At 33.9% G+C, this 21,104-nt stretch overlaps 4 protein-coding genes and 1 long non-coding RNA gene across 5 annotated transcripts; 1 reads left to right on the top strand and 4 right to left on the bottom strand.

The window, feature by feature from the left end:
• Positions 1 to 116: 116 nt before the first annotated feature.
• Positions 117 to 2,922, bottom strand: LOC115706228 (uncharacterized). The gene is made up of 7 exons (XM_030633809.2): positions 2,680 to 2,922; positions 1,783 to 1,822; positions 1,623 to 1,693; positions 1,385 to 1,479; positions 915 to 982; positions 626 to 736; positions 117 to 508 (listed from the first exon to the last, which is right to left on the bottom strand). The coding sequence occupies exons 1-7, from the start codon at positions 2,855 to 2,857 to the stop codon at positions 367 to 369; spliced, it is 705 nt and encodes a 234-aa protein (XP_030489669.2). The 5' UTR covers positions 2,858 to 2,922; the 3' UTR covers positions 117 to 366.
• Positions 2,923 to 4,419: 1,497 nt separating this feature from the next.
• On the top strand, positions 4,420 to 6,486 carry LOC115706203 (uncharacterized). Its single transcript, XM_030633777.2, has 2 exons — positions 4,420 to 4,630; positions 5,732 to 6,486. Exons 1-2 carry the CDS (start codon positions 4,531 to 4,533, stop codon positions 6,334 to 6,336), a joined length of 705 nt encoding a protein of 234 aa, XP_030489637.2. The 5' UTR covers positions 4,420 to 4,530; the 3' UTR covers positions 6,337 to 6,486.
• On the bottom strand, positions 6,108 to 7,511 carry LOC133031720 (uncharacterized). The gene is made up of 2 exons (XR_009684807.1): positions 7,372 to 7,511; positions 6,108 to 7,275 (listed from the first exon to the last, which is right to left on the bottom strand). It is a non-coding gene; the product is annotated as an uncharacterized LOC133031720 (long non-coding RNA).
• A 449-nt stretch (positions 7,512 to 7,960) lies between these two features.
• LOC115706195 (ylmG homolog protein 2, chloroplastic) lies at positions 7,961 to 9,898 on the bottom strand. Its single transcript, XM_030633765.2, has 3 exons — positions 9,366 to 9,898; positions 9,074 to 9,276; positions 7,961 to 8,446 (listed from the first exon to the last, which is right to left on the bottom strand). The coding sequence occupies exons 1-3, from the start codon at positions 9,660 to 9,662 to the stop codon at positions 8,176 to 8,178; spliced, it is 771 nt and encodes a 256-aa protein (XP_030489625.2). The 5' UTR covers positions 9,663 to 9,898; the 3' UTR covers positions 7,961 to 8,175.
• A 3,525-nt stretch (positions 9,899 to 13,423) lies between these two features.
• On the bottom strand, positions 13,424 to 20,709 carry LOC133031964 (uncharacterized). The gene is made up of 3 exons (XM_061105766.1): positions 20,438 to 20,709; positions 19,541 to 20,124; positions 13,424 to 13,510 (listed from the first exon to the last, which is right to left on the bottom strand). Exons 1-3 carry the CDS (start codon positions 20,707 to 20,709, stop codon positions 13,488 to 13,490), a joined length of 879 nt encoding a protein of 292 aa, XP_060961749.1. The 3' UTR covers positions 13,424 to 13,487.
• Between the last annotated feature and the right edge of the window lie 395 nt (positions 20,710 to 21,104).

Below are 21,104 nucleotides of genomic sequence, written 5' to 3'. Positions count from 1 at the left end.
CAATCTAATGCATATTTTCTTTGGGTGTTTTTGTTATATATATATTATATGTAATTATCAAAATGTGGAAAAAAATCATGTACCTATATGAGAATATGGTTGTTATCATTATGTTATTTTATACATAAAATTCATCCATTGAATAAATATAATACAAGATCCCATATGGGAAAATCTCTACATAATATAAGATCCCATGAGTAAGATATTATTGGCAAAATGGCCTCATTTAAAATGTAATTATACACTTTTGGTTTATCTAAAGATTGAATTTGAATTGTCTTTTTTTTTTCCCCCTTTCCCTTTTAAGATACAAGGTTGTCTTTCATGTACATGATAATAAAAGTTGAATTGTCACTTACAATATCACAAAATTGATTGGAGCTGCTTCAGTTGGGGGTCTAAGACCTGACTGCCAGCTTCTTCTTCTTCTTCTTCTGTGTTCCTATATGAATCAGCAATGGCTTTTCCTTTATCGAGCACGTCCGGAGGCACCGTTTTGAGGAGCCTGTAGTAGTGTTTGTTGTCATTTGATTAATTAAAGAACTAATCCTTTTTTGTTCACACATGATTGATTGATTAAAGAAGATAATTAACAAACACAACAATGCAGGGATTATATTACCCTTCTAGTGAATCAAGAGCAACAACAATCTGTGCCTTCATCGATTTAACTGAAGCTCCTGGATCTTTTCTTGATGCATGCAAAAGTAAGGAGTCAAGTTCCTCCAATGCCCTTCATTCAATTCAAACACACTGATTTTAAAATCTTTATTTAGATATAAAGTTATAATTTTTGTTTTATAAATATATAGAACCTTATTACTAAATTGTACCAATAGCGATATGACATGTTCTAGATTGTTGGCACAGACCCTAAAGTGACTTATAGCGATGGAGCTGATAACGGATACCTGAGACATTGATCGACGTCATCGGAAGCGGATTTACCATTTCCATTTTCTGAAGCATATTGTGCCACCTAAACCTCCGAAGAAAATTGCCAAACATATTAGGAACTTTCTCAATCAAATATAAAACAAAAACTGTCATCAAGCTGATTTAATGAGCATAAAGAATGAATCATATGATTTCAATTTCAATAGTGCACCCAGATGATCACATGACATGATGACAACTGAAGAGAATGTTGGCTTGTGTTTTAAAATATTGCCATAAATGATTGCAAATGTATAATGTCACAGTCCACACACATAAATTAAACATATGCATATGTCTTGGGAGTAACTTAGCTTCCAAGCAATGCATAAAAAAGAACAAAAGGAAAATCTTCATGGACAAAGAAGCTTACAAACATTAGATTGAATGTCATCAATATTGTTACTAAATTTTAAAGATGAAGATAAGCACAAGAACTAGTTACCGCACGAATATTTATGCGAAGAGATGCAGCAGGGCCAGAACGAAGAAGAGATCGACAAGAATCATACTGAGGTTCATTAGCTTCCAATGTCTTTTCTGCAGTTTTTCGTTGTTTTATGTTAGATTTTAAGAACAATGATGTATGTTTTGTTAAGAGCAAATGATTATAACTAAGCAAACATATTAGTTTTCTTTTCATGGGAAAATTGGAAAATCAAAAACTTAAATTAGTTAATTACCCAAGTCCTTGATTTGAAACTGGCTCAATATAACAGCTGGTACATAAGCCTCCAAAGGATCAAGCTTTTTCCTGATTTATAATATAAAATTTGTCACAAATATGAATGCTTTAAAAACAGAAAATACTAAAAAAAAAATCATTCAATTTCAGTCCTTTACCTTTTCACATATTTATCCATGAAGTTAGCTGCAATGGCATCTGTAACAAATATGAACACAACACAAAACTCATAAAACAATTATTCTTTACTTTACTTGCTTAATTAATAGATAGGCAGTCTAATAAATACTAATTACACAACATGGTAATTACATTATTTTAATGTACAATATTATTTTAATCACATGGCAAAATATCATAATACATTTCGTAATTACATCCAACTCTCGTAATGATTCATGAGAATTAGATATTATAATTGAAACCCCCAATTATCTCTAATTACATGATTAAATAAATACACCAAACTTACTAATTTCTAACTCTCCAAACATACCCTTAAGATGAGACAATTTAAGACTAACCAAACAGACCATACCAAATATATTAAATTGCTTTAATTCTTCTTCATAAGCTCATATTAAATTTTATCAAACACCATAAATTACATTTATAAATAAAGTAATTTATAGCATAAATACTAATTTAATATTTAATACATAAATTATATTACTGATTGTTAAGTGTGAAGTCTACATCATTTTCTTATTAGTATTTAAATTAATTTTTAAATAAAAAATAAATTAATAATCTAAGACCAGCAAATTAAATACATTAATTTTTGATTAAATTAATTTATCATATTTTTTATTACGGATTTTAGAAAAGAATTATTAAACTTTTATTTTTTATTTATCTTAATTTAATTTACATAAACTATAAAATTCAATCTGATTATATCGAAATTACTCATACATAAATCGTAATCGAGTTTAGTGAACTCCCTCGTTAAAAAATTTCAATAAGCTATTTCAGTTTCCCTGTCATTATCCTTAGTAAAGTAAAATTTTCTCGCTAACCAAACAAAATGAAGAGAAAGAGTGAGAGAAGCGTACGATTAGGGATAAGAAGCAAGTGAGAGAGAAGTATGGAGATGGAGACCGATCTTCTACTCAGAGGTGGCGCGATCGACGAGCATCTTACCGGCGGCGGATTACTCCGGTTCCGGTTAGGTTGTTTTATGGGGAAAGCTGTGGAAGGAAAGAGAGTGGTGGCTACGCGCGCCATCGCCATTATCACACTGAAACGAAGCTCCTTTTTCTCTATTTCCCAAATTAGTTAAAGAGATTATTACAGTTAAGATAAAATCTTGATATTATATTTTAGTCCTTATAGTCTTTTTTATCAATTAAAGCCCTCAACTTTTCTTTTCTTGACAATTAAGTCCTTTGCCTTACTAATTGAATTAGATAATACATGAAAACTCATTCTTCAACCATAACTTTGTTTAGCAAAATTATTTAGATTTTTTTTTAAATTGGAATTTTATTAATGGTAATCAATTAAAATAATATCTTACAATTTAATTAGGATATTACGATTAGGATTAAAATTAAAAAAACGAGCAAAATAATTAACCGTTTAATTCCCAAATTATTTAGCAAAAAATTAAAATAAAATTAGATGAGAAAGATTGCAATATTACAATTAACCTTAAGAATATTTATATTTGATTTCATCCACAGCACAGAAGACATAACATTAGAAATTATTGCAGCAGGTTCATTCAACCTCGTAACTTGAGCACTCAACTATTGTGTAATGTGCGTAACTGCATTACTAACAATCCCTTCAGTTGTAGAGAACTTGTTATTCCTAATCACTAATAATGATTTGATAGCGAGCCATCAAAAAACAAAGAAGAACCAACAACGAAATAAAACAAAACAAAATCACGTCATACAAATAAGACTAAAACACTCAAAATATGACATAGAAACAAGACTAAAATACCCAAAATTATATCACAGTGATAAGACTAATCACAGTAGCGAAAATCACATTGCAGTAGTAAAATACAATTCCGACCAAGCCGTAAATTAGCCCAACAAAGGTCGACAAGCATGGTCAGGGAAAAAAAAACCTCTGATAGCTATAGATTTAAAAACGAAAAACTCTAATTTTAAACTAAATTATTTTAAAAATAAAATAAATAACCATTAAGTTCTTACCAATTACAAACTTAAAATATTATGTAATTATGCTGTAAATATTTCTAAAGCAATTGATAAATAAAGAGTATTGTGTGGTGTATATATTTATGTTTAATTTTTAGTTGTAGATAAATATTTAAGTTATATTTCTGAAACTTCTATAAGTACTTAGCCGTTAAGTGTCAAGTCATCATTCACGTGTTATTTTTTATTGGCATATTTAAATTATTTAAATAAAAATAAAAACTTAATTATATAGAACAATCATGTGCCATTAACTTGACACTTAATGATCGGATACCTATAAAAGTTTCAAAAATACAACTTAAATATTATTACCGTAAAAAATTAAACTAAATATTTATCTACAACCTGAGTTAAATTTAGATATTTATACCGCAAATTATTCTGAATAAAAAATAATAAATTTCAATTGTTTAAAATTAAAGCTTTAAGGGACCAAATTATAATATGTAATGTAGTGGAAGGACTAATACTTGCAAAATAAAAGATCTTATCCGTTTGTTGTTTGTAATCGCGTCATCGCATCGTAATTACGAATTTACCCTTACAAAAAACAAACACAAAGAGAAAGATACAAAATCCGTTGTCGTTTTTCTGGTCCGAAATCCGACTCATATTACCGGGTTCAAGTCGGGTCGACCCGGTCTACTCTACCATATAAAAACACAGCTGTTGTTTGATTGAACTGCACTAACCACTGAACTCTGAAACTCTGATCTAAAATCATCAATGGCGAAAACGGCGTCGTTTCTTTTGCTTCCGCTCTTTTACTACATCTTCTTCTTCTTCGTTACTACTGCTGCTGCTGATACTATTATGAGTACCCAAAGTACGTGTTTTTCTTTCAGAAAAATCTCTGTTCTCTTCTCTTTAATGGTTTAATTTATATTCTTGTTATGGGAAATGTGTTAAAAGTATTGGATTTGGATTGGAACCCATAATGTACTACTACTACTAATAATAATAATGTATAGATCTGTTTGATATTTTTGCTTATATATATAGAATTATGTTGATCTATTTGATTAAGATCTCTATGTATGAGTTTACATGTAATTATAGGTGTATAACTACAAAATTACTTAAATGAGAATTTTATTTGCAATTTGGTTGGAAAGATTTGTTCTTTCTTGTAAGAAAAGTCTTTTTTTTTAGTTTTGAAATTGAAAGTATATGGCTTTTATTTGACTCTTATAGTTGTAATTTATGTTTGTTTTTTTTGTATGTAAGCAGTTTCCCCATTACAAAAATAACTCTTTGGTAGATATCTATAAGTGTATAGGAAATCATATTGTTTAACTATCAAAGCAGTATATATGAATTTGTATTCTATAATATTTATTTAAGGGTAAATAGCAGCACAAGTATACAAAGTTTTGAATTTGTAAGCGGTATAAACTTAATGATTTTTTTTAATGGCATAAGTACTCAATATTTGTAAAACTGTAATTTCTTTCTATTTTCATTAAGCTTCGTTTAAATTTATTAAAAGAAGATTTGGAAGTAACGAATACTACATATTTCCGTCCAGATCAAATAATTTAAAATCTGGGTATTATATGTGCTCTGTTTGAGATAATAACAGAGTTGTACTGATAAAACTGGAAAAATATTACAATTTTATAAATATTGAGTATTTATACCGTTAAAAAAAATGATTAAATTTATGCTATTTACCCTTTATATAAAGCTTTGTTCTCTCAACAAGTAATGCCATCAAGATCAAATATATTCTTTGCACTATATCATTTAGTTTAATTCGTCTACTTTGGATTAAGCCCTTATATATATACATATATTGCTCACAAACTGGTTGTTGTATGTTCCAACAGACAATTAATCTTCTGGGGTTTTCGAAGTCATGCATTTATGTACAGATTATCTCATAATGCATAAGATTTGATGAGTTTCTTTTTTATAAACATTGCAGTGAAAGTAACTGATAACCCTGCGGATGAGTTAGTAGAAGTGATTAACACTAACAGAACAGCACACAAATCTTCATCCCTTTACAGTAACCAAGGTCTGGCCTGCATTGCTCTTCAGTACATTAAAGCCTATCAAGGTGATTGTAAAGCAGTAGGAGGACCAAAAGCCAAGAAGCCATTCGACTCGGAATTCGCAGAAACTTTTGCACCAGCCTGTGGTGTTCAAGTCTCAACCCTTTCACCAATTACAGGTCGTTTACTTGGTTGCCAGTCCAAGTATGCAAAACCACCCAAAGCGTTTTCGGAAATTCTTATGGAAAACCAAAAGAGCTTAGACATTTTGTATAGTAAGAATCATACTGAAGTGGGTGCTGCTGTGTCTGGTTCAGATGGTGGGGGTCCTTATTTCTGGTGTGTGTTGTTTAGCAGTGGGAAGAAGAATAGTAGCTTTGTTTTGGATGGAGGTGTTGCTAAGGTAACGAAACCCGGCTGCTTTAGTGGCGCCAACGACGTTTGTAATGGCGCCGATGATCGCTTCAGTAGCAATCGTTTGTTAATATTTGTTGCTACAATTTTGGTGGCAGTGGGCTGTGTGTTTGGATTGTGATCAATGTGTTGTATTGATAGGCTTGATCTTGTTTTATTTGTTGTTTTTTGTTATTGGATGTAGAGAGCTATTCATTCTTTACATTTTTCCTTCACGGTGTAAAATTTATGAGACTTTGTTTCATTAAGGTTGATGAGTTCTTGGTTAAAATTGTTAACATCAACAATGCTATATACTCACACACCTTCTGTGAAAACTATGTAAAAAGAAAAAACCTGATAGCTAACACTTTTTTTGTTTTTCTTTTAATACTCGGGTCTCTGACTAATCTTACAATATTTGAGAGCCAGGTGTTTGGGAATGCGACCATTTTGTCTCAGCTATTGTAGCAAGTGTGTCGCCCAAGACATGAGAGGCATGATGACTTGAGGTCATCCTCACCTTTCTCCGACAGTCTGTTTAGGATTCCAAACTTAATGGTGGCAACTAAATACGAGAGTTACGCTCATTGCAAGACTTAGTCCAATAGGTATTTTACAACTAGAATTTCTCTTCTTTTCAAGCCAATTCCTTCACCATCGCGAGCTCCAGTTAAATTCATTTATGATACACTTTTTAGTTATGGAGGCAAAACTACATAACCATTTGAGGTAACCCAATACAAGATTTTAAAATCAGAATCCTAATTATGTTTTCTATGCATATATGTTACTTGATAAATATATATAAACAAAAAGCAAAAGCAAGATTAATAAACATTTAAGTTAATAATATTAACTACTTACTATTCTCTAATAAGAGATATTAGAAGAACTATGAGATATGTAAAACTGAGAAGTGAGAAGCATATATCAACAAGCCATAGAGAAAAAGACTTAAAAGGGTTCTTTCCTCATCTTAAGTCTCAAACCTCTTTAGTTTCCGAAAGACGCTTTACACTTCAAAACCAAAGCCAGAATCAAGAGAATAACCAGAATCCCACCAGAAGAACCACCAACCCTATGAATCCAGTAAGGATCAAACTTGGTTAAGCCTTTATCCAAGAACAAAGACAAAGCAATGGCTAAGATCAAGATTAAGAGCAAAAGAGGTAACCAAGATTCGAAATCTAAGCTAGCCTCTTCTTCCTCTGGATCGATGACCTCTCTTCGGTCGATATAGAGAGGAGAAATCACAGCAAGAAGACCCATGACTATAACTGCCAATCTCTCACAAGATGAAGACCTATTTCTCCTCCATGTAGCTCCAAGATCCATTCAGACCACACCTCTTGGAGAAACCGAAAATAAACCTAGACTCTTCTTGATGTTTAACTTTGTTCCACCAAAAACAATAAAATGTGGGAACTCAGTTTCACCATGATGCCCCACCACCCATCAAGAATATGAAACAGTACTCATTCACATAATGTAACCAAATCAAACTGAACAAAGTGATAAGGCTTATTTTACTTTATACTATCAAAGGAATCATTCCAGAAATGAAGAGATAATGTTATTTGACAATTGGGGTAAGACCATTCAAGCTTAAACTTGAAGTTTCATAGTGACATAATAAACATAAACTAGTTTTTTTCTAAATAGATAGAATCAGACTATTCTCCATTAAGCAAGAATATATAGGTTTTTAATGTTTTATACTGGCCACTGTTAAATAACTGTTTGGAATCAGATGCTGTGCATGATTTTATCAAAATTCTTACATATCCATATAAAGTAATGCCATATACATATTTATATAAATACAATAATGTAACAAGAAAGGTAGTGAATAGTGATGCTCTTGCATAATTTAAAGGAAGAGAAGCCATTAATATCTCATCTCATTACCAAAACAAATTAGGCAAAGATTTAACAGAAATCAATGAAAAAAGCAAACCCCATTAAAGGACTTTGTAAGCTAATGAGAATCACTAGAACTCTTAGTTCTGATTCCATTGCCATGACCCTGAACTCTCCTCAACCATTTCTTGTGCGATGAAGTAGTAGTAGTGGCATGAGAAAATCTCACCGGAGAAGTCTCTGAAGCTGGTAGCTCAGCCGGAAGAGCAGCGGCTGAGCTTGTAAAGGCGTTCAAAACAAGGAATGCTAGAATGGGAGACAGGTCCAGTGTGCCCCCAAGTGGAGGAATGATTCCCCGGAATATGTTCAAGTAAGGATCACATATGGTGCTGAAATTTAATCAATAAAGACTGATTAGAATAAAGATTTCTTAAGATTATAGCTCCAATAATCCTAATTTAATTAGCAATAAGTTGAGTGATTTATGTATTAATCCAATATTAGAATTTGATAAATAACATGTAAAAATTCAATTTTTTTTTTTTTTGTCTTTTTTTCAACTCAAAATTAAACTTAACCATAGTGTTGATATTAGTATCAATAGAGATTGATTAGAATTAGAATATAGATTTCTTAAGATTATAGCTCCAATAATCCTAAATTAATTAGCAATAAGTTAAGTGATTATGTGTTAATACTGTATTAGAACTTGATAAATAACATGTAAAGATTTAAATTTTGTTTTTCTTTTTTTTTTTGTTTCAACTCAAAATTAAACTTAATTTGTCAAAAAAAAAAAATTAAACAAATAAACATAATTCTTGATGTTAGTGTCAAGTATTAACAGAGTTATTTCTTAAGATTATGGCTCCAATAATCCTAAATTAGGACTTGATAATACTAGCTTGTAAAGTTCCTTTTTATTTTTCAACTCAAAATTAAACTTAATAAGCAATGGAATGAATGAACAATAGTCTTCATATAGGGTTTTACTTGCAGAGAAATAAGGTTTTTACCTGAGAGGGCTAACAATGGCGGGAGGAGCGTTAGGGAACCAGGTCAAGACAAGTCTCACAATCAAAACCGTATTGTAGAGATTAAGAAAGTTCGATAAACCATTAGCCACCACAAGTCCAGCCACCGAATCTCCTGGAAGAACAGCAGCGAAATTATGTGTAGAGAGCGAATTAACACACCGATAATTTCTTCTCTCACGAATCTGAAATACACACAAACAAAAATCAACTCACTGAATTTCAAAACACAACATATATATAATCAAAATGTATGTAATTGCCATTAGTGAACCTGATTGAAGGAGTTTAGAGAGAGCAATTTGTTGAGAAGAGGATTCTGAGAAGCGAACGAATGAAGATTTTGAGCAGCGGAGAGAATTGAGGTGCGAAGATTTTGAGCAATGGCGAAAATTTCTGATTGAATGAAATTGTGCTTTCTTGAAGATGATGGAGGAGGAGGAGAAGAAGCTTGGAGAAATGGAGAGAATTTGGGGGAAGATAGTAGTAATGTACCGGAATTAGGGAGGAAGATGAGTTTAGAAGTTTCCGCCATTGATGAAGATGATGAATCGTTCGGAATGGGAGCCATGTTTGGTTAACTCGGTCAGTTTTCACTCACTGAGTCTGACTCGGTGAGTATGAGTGCATGAAAGACTGAGGTGAAGAGCTGAAGAGGATAACGATTTTTTGTTTTTCTCGTGTAACGCGTGGATCAGTAAAAGCGTGATCCGTGGCACTTTCCCCCACTCATCCAAATACGACGACGTTTTAGTTATAAATTTCTTTTGAAAATTTTAAGGGAATATGTGTTTTGATGAAAAATAAGGGTGCAGATCGTGTGGGTTTTGGGGTTCGGGTGTATAAAATTAGTAATCCGAACCTACCTGGTTGTGTGATAGGGTTTTTGGGTTTTGGGTGTGGGTCAGTCGGGTTCAAGTTAAATTGGGTTTGGATGGGTTTTGATCGGGCTCGAGCTGGGTTGACCCTTTTTTTTTTTGGGTGGATTTGGGTTTAACTCGATTATGTATTTAGATAAAACACATGGTATCAAATGTGTCCCTGAACTATGACCTATATATTATTATGCCCCTTGAATTTTTCAACTCGTTAAAAATAGCCTCTGAACTATTCATAGTGTCGTAAATTAGTCATTCTATCAAGTTTTGTTACATGTAGCAAACAAAATAATGACATAGTTATTTAGATAATTGATAAGTCAGTTTGAATAATTAATTAAAAAATAATTTATTTATTTTTAATTTAATTTTGCGTAATTTTTTTAATCATTTATTGATCTTTAGTTCAATGATCTTTTAAAAATGCATATTTTTTTTATTTTTTATTTTAAATTATACACGTGGCAATTGACTAAGTAATTAAGTTGTCATTTTGTTTATTACGGATGACAAACTTGACAGAAGAACTAATTTACAACATTGTGAATAATTCATGGACTACTTTTAACAAACTCAAAGATTTATGGGGCACAATAATATACAAATCATAGTTCGGAGCTTAATTAGGATTAATCTCTCTGAAGAATTTTGACATGTACCGAATTGTACGTTCTTTGAACTTTTTAGGTCGTCAAAAATCGCCAATAAATTTTTAAGATTGTTAAATTTAAAGACTTTTATTCAATTTAAAAATTGTTCGGAGAGATAGATTTAGAATATTGACAAAGTGGCGATGAGACATTTATTAGTAAAATTGAATGAAAATTTTTGAATCTAGCAATTTTAATAGCTCGGATGAAATTTTTAACGACCTAAAATATTTATAAAATATAATTTAGATTATGTCAAAGTTTAGAAAAAATATCTTAATTAAAATTCTTTATATTTTGATACAACTAATTATATTCTAATTGACTATCAAATTTAACAATAAAAACTTTTGATAGTTATTATTTGAAACATATTTATGGTATTTATTATTTAAAACTACTATCACATGTATATTTATAACTTTGTAGCATGAACATTATTTTATAAAAATAATTAATTTCATGGAATATTAGCGGTTAAATCACTTGAACTTTATGGTTTGTAATAATTAACCGCAAAAACCGAAATTTTGGCGGCTAAACTATCTAAACCCTGATTTCGTTTTGTTCTGCACCCATCCGTCCAAAAATCACAGTTAAGTGCCACGGTGGACTATCCATGTGTACACACTTGTACACGTGGTAAATTTTTAGTGGTCCACGTAATATTAGTTTAAAAAATAATTATAAATATTTAAAAAAAAAAAAAATCTTTTTTACTTTTTTTAATTTAAACAAATTAAAAAAATAATTTTTTTTTTACTTTTTTTTTTCTTTTTCTTCTTCTTCTTTCTTCTTCTTTCATCTTTCTTCTTCTTTTTTTGCAGAAATCCTCCCAGCAGAAGAAGAGGGTTGAAAAGGTTCGGGATCCGGTAGTGAGACGAGAGAGAGAAAGAGGGATGGGAGGGTTTCTGGAGAAAAAGAAGAAGAAAGAAGAAGAGGGATGGGAGGGTTCGGGATCCGGTGCTGAGACAAGAGAGAGAAAGAGGGCTGGGAGGGTTCGGGATCCGATGGTGAGACGGTGCTTCGGGATCTGGTGGTGAGACGAGAGAGAGAAAGAGGGCTGGGAGGGTTTCTGCAGAAAAAGAAGAAGAAAGAAGAAGAAGAAGAAGAAGAAGAAGAAGAAGAAGAAAAAGAAAAAAAATTGATTTTTTAATTTTTTTTTCTTTTTTATTTTTTTTTAAATATTTATAATTATTTTTAAAAACTAATATTACGTGGAACACTACAAATTTACCACGTGTACACATGTGTACACGTGGACAGTCCACTGTGGCACTTAACTGTGATTTTAGACAGCAAAACGGAATTAGAGTTTAGATAGTTTAGCCGCCAAAATTTCAGTTTTTGTGGTTAACTATTACAAACTGCAAAGTTCAAGTGATTTAGCCGCCAATATCCCTTAATTTTATTGTAAACATTGAATTTTTACTTTATGAAAGCTTAATTGTTATGAAAAGGTTTATAAATATTATATTTAAAAAATATGTATTATTTTAGTGTTATTACCAAATAAAAAGAAAAATATTTATTGTTTTAAGGGTAATTTGTTTTTTTTATCTTAATACTACATTCAATATGACTACTTAAGTAATAATTAGAAAGAAGAGGTGATTATATATAAAATTATTTATTATATAAATTATATTAAGAGGAGTATATTGTGGAGGGATTTCATCTTAAAATTAATTGACAATAAAATAAATAATTTATTCATCTTATATATAGTATTTTACTTCTTAATAATGTGAGACTAATTATAATACCATGCAAACCTAATCATGTTAAAATAATGTTATTAATTCAACTCAATTATTAATTATTCTAAATTAGATTATTGATTTAAATATATTAATTAATCATTTTAAAATTTTAATGTTGAGTGATTTGGTTATTTTTAGTGGGATGAATTGATAATATGACACAAGTATTTGTATGCGGGACTAGATCAAATTCGTATGGAGCTTAAAAAATAAGGGCATTAATATTGATGAGGTCTTTCTTTATGTTTCAATAGTTGTTGACACCATTTGGCGGGTCCAAAATGATAAGGTACACAATCATAATTTGAATAATGCAAAACATTGTATTGACGTTATTCATTACTCTTATGCAGATTTTAGAGCTTCTCGTTTCCCTACTCCTACTCCGATCTTGTTAGAGGATTGACGCTCTCCTCCTCAAGATTGGCTAAAGCTGAATTGTGATGTAAAAGTGAGGTTGGTGGAAAGCATGTGTATTGCGGTTGTTGCTAGAAACCACAATGGTGAGGTGGTTTGGGTTAGCACGGTTAGTTTGCATTCTCGGATGCTCTTTGTGGCTAAGCGGCTACTTGTTGCTTAGCTCTAGAAATGGCAAAGGATAAAGGTTGCAAGTTTATCATAGTGGAGTGCGACTCTAAGGTAGTGATCAATACTCTTAATGGCAACGTTTCTTGTTAGGAGCTTGAGAACTATTTTTCTTTTTGTAATATGACTTCTCCTTATTTTTTCGGTTGTTTATTTTCTAGTACCAGTAGAACTTGTAACTTGTAGCCCATAATATGACAATGTGGGTCTACTCACAAACAGTTTGGTTGTTTGTTTGTTTCCTCCATGTAACACCCCGATTTCCCGAGATGTCACATAGGATAGTCCGTATAAAACAATTTAATAAGGTAAAGACAATCAAATACTTCTTTATTGAAAAATATCCAAGCATGAGATCTCATTGTTTAAAACAAAATACTTTTAGTACTGTAAACTTAAATAAGAACTAGTTAAGTCAAAATAATAGTTCCAAAAATGTTTAGCAGTTAAAAAAAAACATTAAAAGCAAAATACTGTGCCAGCCCCCTAACATGCGGTCCACGCCTCGAGCTCTTCATTCTCACTGCTTAGCCTTACCCTTACCTGCACATAGAGTACCCGTGAGCTAACGCCCAGTAAGAAGAGCTATGTAGGACATAACCCTCCTAACTAGTTACTTGACATAATTTGCTCTTTAATATTAATCAACAGTAATTCACATTCCATAAATATATCCACAACGCATGTTGTTCTCACATGCACACATTAAGTCTCATACCGCACATTATACTCACATACGATAATCAACTATTCTCTCATGTTGATCAGACATGAGGTACCTACCCTGCCTTGTGTTATTCTCACACTTGGCATCCAACAGGGCAATTAATTACCATAAGTTGTACTCATCCATGATAATGTTATAACCTGCAAGTGTTATGCTCACACAAGCAGCAAGACCCTAATATTATTCTCATGCTAACGATGCTCACAAAATATAAGAAAATCACAACACAATCAAATTAAATAACAAACCATCCCAAGTTGTATGCATAACATACACCCTGTGCACAGATGTCCACTCTTCTTACCTCAGTTGCTAAAACCACACTTGCTACCTCGAGCACCTCAACGAATTTCCTTGTTGAGAACAAGATCCTAGACATTCATTAACACAACAATACACTCAAAATACATTCAAGTATGAATCTCTAAACTCATACAGAAACTTACGTAAAAATACGTAACACATAGGTCCATTTCACTTGCATGACACACCATACATAAGCATTTATTATTTTGATTCACACAAACATATTGCATGGACTCAAACAAACATTCTTAACGTAAAACATGAATTCATACAATACATTTTTACGTAAAATTTACTAAAATACTATTTATTCTTATTAAAGTCCAAATAAATAGTTAATTAATCACCAATAATTATAATAAATACCTACAGCAAACAATAAATAATAAAACCTATTCCATTTGATATCATAGGCAGTGAATCGTATTACAAAAATACATTTTACTATTTTAACAACACTTATCTATTTTTCATAATTAACTTAAGCATTAATTAAGTAAATTCATGAAAAATACCAAAATTGATTAAAAACCAAATCTAACTCTTCTAATACACTTTATAATCTGTAATAAGTCATAAATAATTTTCTTTGAATTTTCTAAGCAACCTAGGTATTTTTCATAATTAAAATAAGAAATAACATCAATAATTCATGAAAAATACATAATCACCTGAAAATTCAATCTACCAATTTTATAACAGTTTATATATCATAGTCCATCATATAAAATAAATGTAGATTTTTCTGAGCAACCTAAGTATTTTTCATAATTAATTTAATAAATAACACAAATAATTCATGAAAAATACAAAATTAACCGAAATTCGAATCTACCAATTTTGCAATAGTTTATATCTTATAACTAATCATATAAAATATATTTAGATTTTTCTGAGTAATTTAAGTATTTTCCATAATTAATTTAACAAATAAACCAAATAATTCATAATAAATCAAATAATTGCAAGAAAATTATCAAACTTCATAGTAGGCCTAAGAACACCTAGCACAAGTCAAGAACTGAAAGAAAATCGAAAAATAACCTCCAGAAACCCCTGAACGGAGTGTCGCCGGAGTTCTCGTCGGTTTCGTCGCCGGTAAAGTGTAACTTTGTCTCCGATTGCTCTTGAAGCGTCCTTTCGATTGGGGAAGCTCTCGACAATGCTCAGGACCTCAAAACGATCAAGAAAAGTGGTCCGAGAAGGCAGATCGGGGTTGTCTTCTTCGTTGGCGGTGTACCGTCTTTAATGGAGTCAAAATTTTGGATTTTCGTTTTGGACGTTAAAGCTTCGTTTTCTTACGTCAAAAACAATCCTTAGGGTCCCATGCACTCAAATATAACCTCCCTTGACCCAAGAACAAGCTTAAACACGTTCGAATTCGAGTCCGTAACTAAGCCGCACCTTTGAAGCTTCAAAAATGGCGAATCTTAAAACGACGACTTTCGCCCCTTATACCACGTTAAAAAGCTTCCTTAGGTCGTATATAAGTGATCCCGAACCCCCACGTTCACCCAGGTTGCACTCCGCTTGAAGAAACGAAAATTTTCGGTATCGTATACGCCGTATACGCTCTCTCTCTCTCTCTCTCTCTCTCTCTCTCTCTCTCTCTCTCTCTCTCTCTCTCTCTCTCGTTGGTTCTCTGTTTTGGGTGTACGAAAATAGAGCTTAAAACCTATTTTCTATCGTGTTTAAACCCAAGCAAAATATCGCATTGAACCGAAGTGGAGCGATTCCCATTCCACAAAAATAGGCATTCGGTTCGTGTATATATAGTTCGTATATAACAATACGTAAATATAATCGTAATAATAATAATGATAATAATAACAATATCAATAACAAAAAAAAACGTTATTAATAATAATAATAATAATAATAATAATAATAATATAATATCAATAACAAAACGTTATTAATAATAATAATAATAATAATAATAATAATAATAATAATAATAATAATAATATCCAGATATATATCTATTAGGCATTATGCACATGCCGATAAAATTAAATATTATATCATCATAAAAATAACCCCATACATATTTAAATCCATAAATATGTAACATAATAAAAATACTCTCAGCTAAATAAAATTACAAAAATACCCTTTTCGGAGTTAGCGGATATTACAATTATCCCCCTCTAAAAGAAAATTTCGTCCCGAAATTTTACTCAAATAATTCTGGATATTGTTCTCGCATATCAGACTCTAGCTCCCAAGTAGCTTCCTCAACCACGCTGTTTCTCCATAGGACTTTCACCAAGGTAATTGTCTTATTTCTCAAAATCCTATCCTTTTGATCAAGAATCTTTACCGGACGTTCATTGTAGGATAAATCTTCCTGCAAACCCAGTGTTTCATAGCTCAAAACATGCGATGGGTCTGACACATATTTTCGGAGTTGAGATACATGAAATACATTGTGCACCCCAGATAATGATGGCGGTAAAGCTATTCTATAAGCTACACTGCCCACTCTATCTGAAATGGACCAACATATCTGGGACTTAGTTTCCCTCTCTTGCCAAATCTCTTCACCGAGAGTCCTTTTCGTGGTGTCACTCGAAGAAACACATGATCACCCACTTCGAACTCAATGTCTCTCCGCTTCAGGTCTGCATAAGATTTCTGTCTGCTCTGCGCTGTGATCATTCTAGCCCTGATCTTCTGAATAACTTTGTTGGTGTCTTGAAGCTTACATCTGGCCCTAGGAGTTTGTTCTCTCCCAACTCATCCCAATGCAGTGGAGACCTGCATTTTCTTCCATACAACATCTCATAGGGTGCTACACCGATAGTAGACTGATAGCTGTTGTTATAAGAAAAATTCAATCAAAGGCAGGCATTTGCTCCATGATCCTTGGAAATCTATCACACATGCCCTCAACATATCTTCCAAGATCTGATTTGTTCTCTCAGTCTGACCATCTGTCTCTGGATGATATGCAGTACTGAACTTCAATCGAGTTCCCATTGCTCTCTGTAAGCTTTCCCAAAAAGACGAAGTGAACCGAGCATCTCGATCACAAACAATAGAATACGGTGCCCCATGTAATCTCACAATCTCATTCACATAAAGTTCAGCAAAATGGTCCATGGAGTAAGTCATGCGTACTGGTAGAAAATGGGCAGATTTTGTATACCTATCGACGACTACCCAAATGGCGTCATGTTGCTTTGTAGTCTTAGGAAACCCAGTCACAAAATCCAAGGAAATCTCTTCCCACTTCCATTCAGGGAGTTTTAGTGGCTTTAGTAATCCTGTTGGTCTTTGATGCTCTGCTTTAACTTGTTCACATGTTAAGCATTTGGCCACAAATTCAACTACATCCTTTTTCATACAGGCCACCAATATAATGCTTTCAGGTCATGGTACATTTTAGTGGTCCCGGGGTGAACTGAATAAGGTGCAGTATGAGCTTCTACCAATATCCCCTTCTTGAGCTCATCATTATCGGGCACATAAATTCGTCCCTTGAACCGAATTAATCCCGTGTCTGATATTTCATAATCTTTGGCGTTACTATTCAAAATTTCTTGCTTTAGTTCACTGAGCTTTTGATCTGTCGTCTGCCCCTCCTTAATTCTTTCTAACAAAGTGGATTGAAGTGTGACATTTGCAAGTTGCCCTGTAATAAACTCTATACCAGCTCGTTCCATGTCTTCCACTAATTCCCTTGATACTCCTTGTAAAGTGGAAACTAGTCCGGGACCTCTACGGCTGAGTGCATCCGCTACCACATTGGCTTTACCGGGATGGTACATTATCTCGCAGTCGTAGTCTTTGACCAACTCCAACCATCTTCTCTGCCTCATGTTTAACTCCCTCTGGGTGAAAAAGTACTTTAAACTCTTATGATCGGTGTAGATTTCACATTTCACTCCATAGAGATAATGACGCCAAATTTTTAGTGCAAAAACCACTGCGGCTAACTCTAGGTCATGTGTCGGGTATCTCTGTTCGTATTCTTTTAATTGCCTTGAAGCGTAAGCAACCTTCCCTTCTTGCATTAGAACACAACCCAACCCTTGTTTAGATGCGTCACAATATACCGCAAATTGTCCCTCTTCTGTTGGTAAACTGAGGATTGGTGCTGAAATAAGTCTATTCTTCAACTCTTGGAAGCTTTGCTCACACTTGTCTGACCAGGAAAATTTTAGATTCTTCCTAGTTAATTCTGTTAAGGGTGTGGCTATCTTTGAGAACCCCTCAACAAACCTTCTATAATAGCCTGCTAAACCCAAAAAGCTTCGAACCTCTGAGGCGGTCTTTGGTCTAGGCCATTCTTTCACTGCAGCAACCTTGGCAGGATCTACTTTTATTCCCCCGTTAGTGACAATGTGGCCCAAAAATGCAACCTCGGACAACCAGAACTCACATTTTTTGTACTTGGCATACAATTGATGTTCTCTCGGTCGGAGGTCAAGCGTAAGTGCTCCTCATGTTCCTCCTCTGTCTTAGAATAAATCGGTATATCATCTATGAATACAATGACAAACGATCCGGATATTCCTTGAAGACTCGGTTCATGAGGTCCATAAAAACTTGCAGGGCATTTGTAAGTCCAAATGACATCACCATGAACTCGTAATGCCCGTATCTCGTTCTGAAGGTTGTCTTCGGTATGTCTTCATTTTTGATTCTTAGCTGATGGTATCCTGAACGAAGATCAATCTTAGAAAACACCTTTTTCCCTTAAAGCTGGTCAAACAAGTCGTCAATCCTCGGTAATGGGTACCGATTCTTTATAGTCACCTTGTTCAGTTCTCGCTAATCTATGCACATTCTCATAGTACCGTCTTTCTTTTTAACAAATAGAACTGGTGTGCCCCACGGAGAGTAGCTAGGTCTGATAAACCCTAACTTAAGCAATTCTTCCAACTGTATTTTGAGTTCTTTCAATTCAGATGGTGCCATCCTATATGGTGCGCGGGAAACTGGTGCTGTTCCGGGCACTAATTCTATCACAAATTCGATTTCTCTGTGTGGTGGTAACCCGGGTAACTCCTCTGGAAATACATCGAGAAACTCAGCAACTACCCGTGTTTCCTCCGGCTTTCTTTCAATTTTCTTGGTGTCATCAACCACATTAACTAGATACCCTAAGCACCCACGCTGCAATAGTTGCCCAGCCTTCATTGCCAAAATAATAGGAGTGCGGGGTTTCTTTCCTACCCCCCTGAACTCGAAAGTCTCTCCATCTTCTGGTGTGAAAACAACTTTCTTTTGCTTGCAGTCAATTGATGCTCCATATTTGGTAAGAAAATCCATGCCCAAGATTACATCAAAATCAAATAAATCTAATACAATCAGGTCTACAAATAATTCTCTACCATCTATCCTGACAGGTATACCCCTAAGCCAACTTCTAGAGATTACAACCTCCACAGATGGTAACATGGTCCCAAACCCCACAGTAAATAATTCACTCGGTGCATTTATATGATTTACAATTGTGCTAGCAATAAAGGAATGAGTTGCACTAGAATCAAACAAAACTTTACAAGTGGTGTTGGCCATAGGAATCTGACCTGATACAACCGAAGGACTGGCCTCAGCTTCTGCTTGAGTGATGGCAAAAACTCTGGCTGGAACATACTTGTCATCTTTCTTGGGTTCTGCTCTATTCCCAGTCTGTCCCCACAGTGGGCAATTGCGTTTGATGTGTCCTTCTTTTCCACATTTGTAGCATGCTTTTGCGCGACACTCGCAGAGATGACGTTTGGTACATTTAGGGCATTCTGGAATGTTTCGCCCACTGCTGCCATTAAATCGTTGGTCGTTATCACTTTTGTACCTCTTGTCTTGACTTGGCTGCCCGGACTGGTCCTGTCCTCGTTTCTTGTGGTCATTAGAATTGGCTCCACCTTTCTTCGATTCTCTCCTGGCAGCATTTTCCTTCCAAATTTTGTTTTCACTCCGCTCAGTCGTAAGAGCCATTTCGACAACTTGAGCATAGCTGAATTGACCCCTTGACACAATTTCCACATCTCGAGCAACCATTGGTTTCAGGCCTTCCACAAATCGATGTGCTCGCACTCTATCAGTAGGTACCAGATCTGGAGCAAATTTCGCCAATCTATCAAATTTTTGTGCATACTCAGTCACAGTAAGACTCCATTGGACTAACCCAGCTTAATTCATCGACCTTCTTCTTAGAACTGGCCGAGTTATAATACTTCTCATTAAAGACCCTTTTGAAATCGTCCCAGTTCATGGTATCTACATCCTTTGTTTGTTCCACCACCTCCCACCAGATACGAGCATCTTTCCTCAGCATGTAAGATGCACACTTCACTCGGTCATTCCCATCCACCCTTAGCATCTGCAAAATGCTTTCTATGCGACTTATCCACTCCTCAGCCACTACCGGGTCTATGCCTCCCTCAAACTCAGGTGGGTGTTGTTTTCGAAATCTCTCTGCTAACAACTCATGTCTAGCCTCTGTAGCAGGATATACCACTGCAGCTGGTGGGTCTCTATTTTCTGCATCTTGCCTTATTTGGACTGGCGGCTCCGGTTGACGTCTCAGCTGACGAAGTTCTTCATCATGCCTATGAATGATTCCTTCCAGTGCGGCAATGCGCTCTTCCCATCCCTGTGGTGCTTGAGGTGGTTCATTGATCCCTCCATCATCTCGGCCTTGGCCTCGACCTCGACCTCGACCTCGACTCACTCTAACTGACCTTCTAGGAGGCATTTCTAAACTCCTGAACCACACAAATCAAAACACATCAAGATCATTTTGATCATCAATTTTACATGAAAATAATGTTACCCTCTCACATGCAGAAATTTAAGGCAACTTAATTATAAGTAATAACCACTTACAGTACAGTGAGTCGAGCTCGTCTCATGGCGATGACTTTACATGTTAGGGCTAACCACATTCTTTAGGACCGTATTGCTCTGATACCATATTGTAACACCCCGATTTCCCGAGATGTCACATAGGATAGTCCGTATAAAACAATTTAATAAGGTAAAGACAATCAAATACTTCTTTATTGAAAAATATCCAAGCATGAGATCTCATTGTTTAAAACAAAATACTTTTAGTACTGTGAACTTAAATAAGAACTAGTTAAGTCAAAA

Source organism: Cannabis sativa, chromosome X (assembly GCF_029168945.1).
Source record: "Cannabis sativa cultivar Pink pepper isolate KNU-18-1 chromosome X, ASM2916894v1, whole genome shotgun sequence".
NCBI lineage: Eukaryota > Viridiplantae > Streptophyta > Magnoliopsida > Rosales > Cannabaceae > Cannabis > Cannabis sativa.
This window is presented reverse-complemented; position numbering and strand designations above follow the sequence as displayed.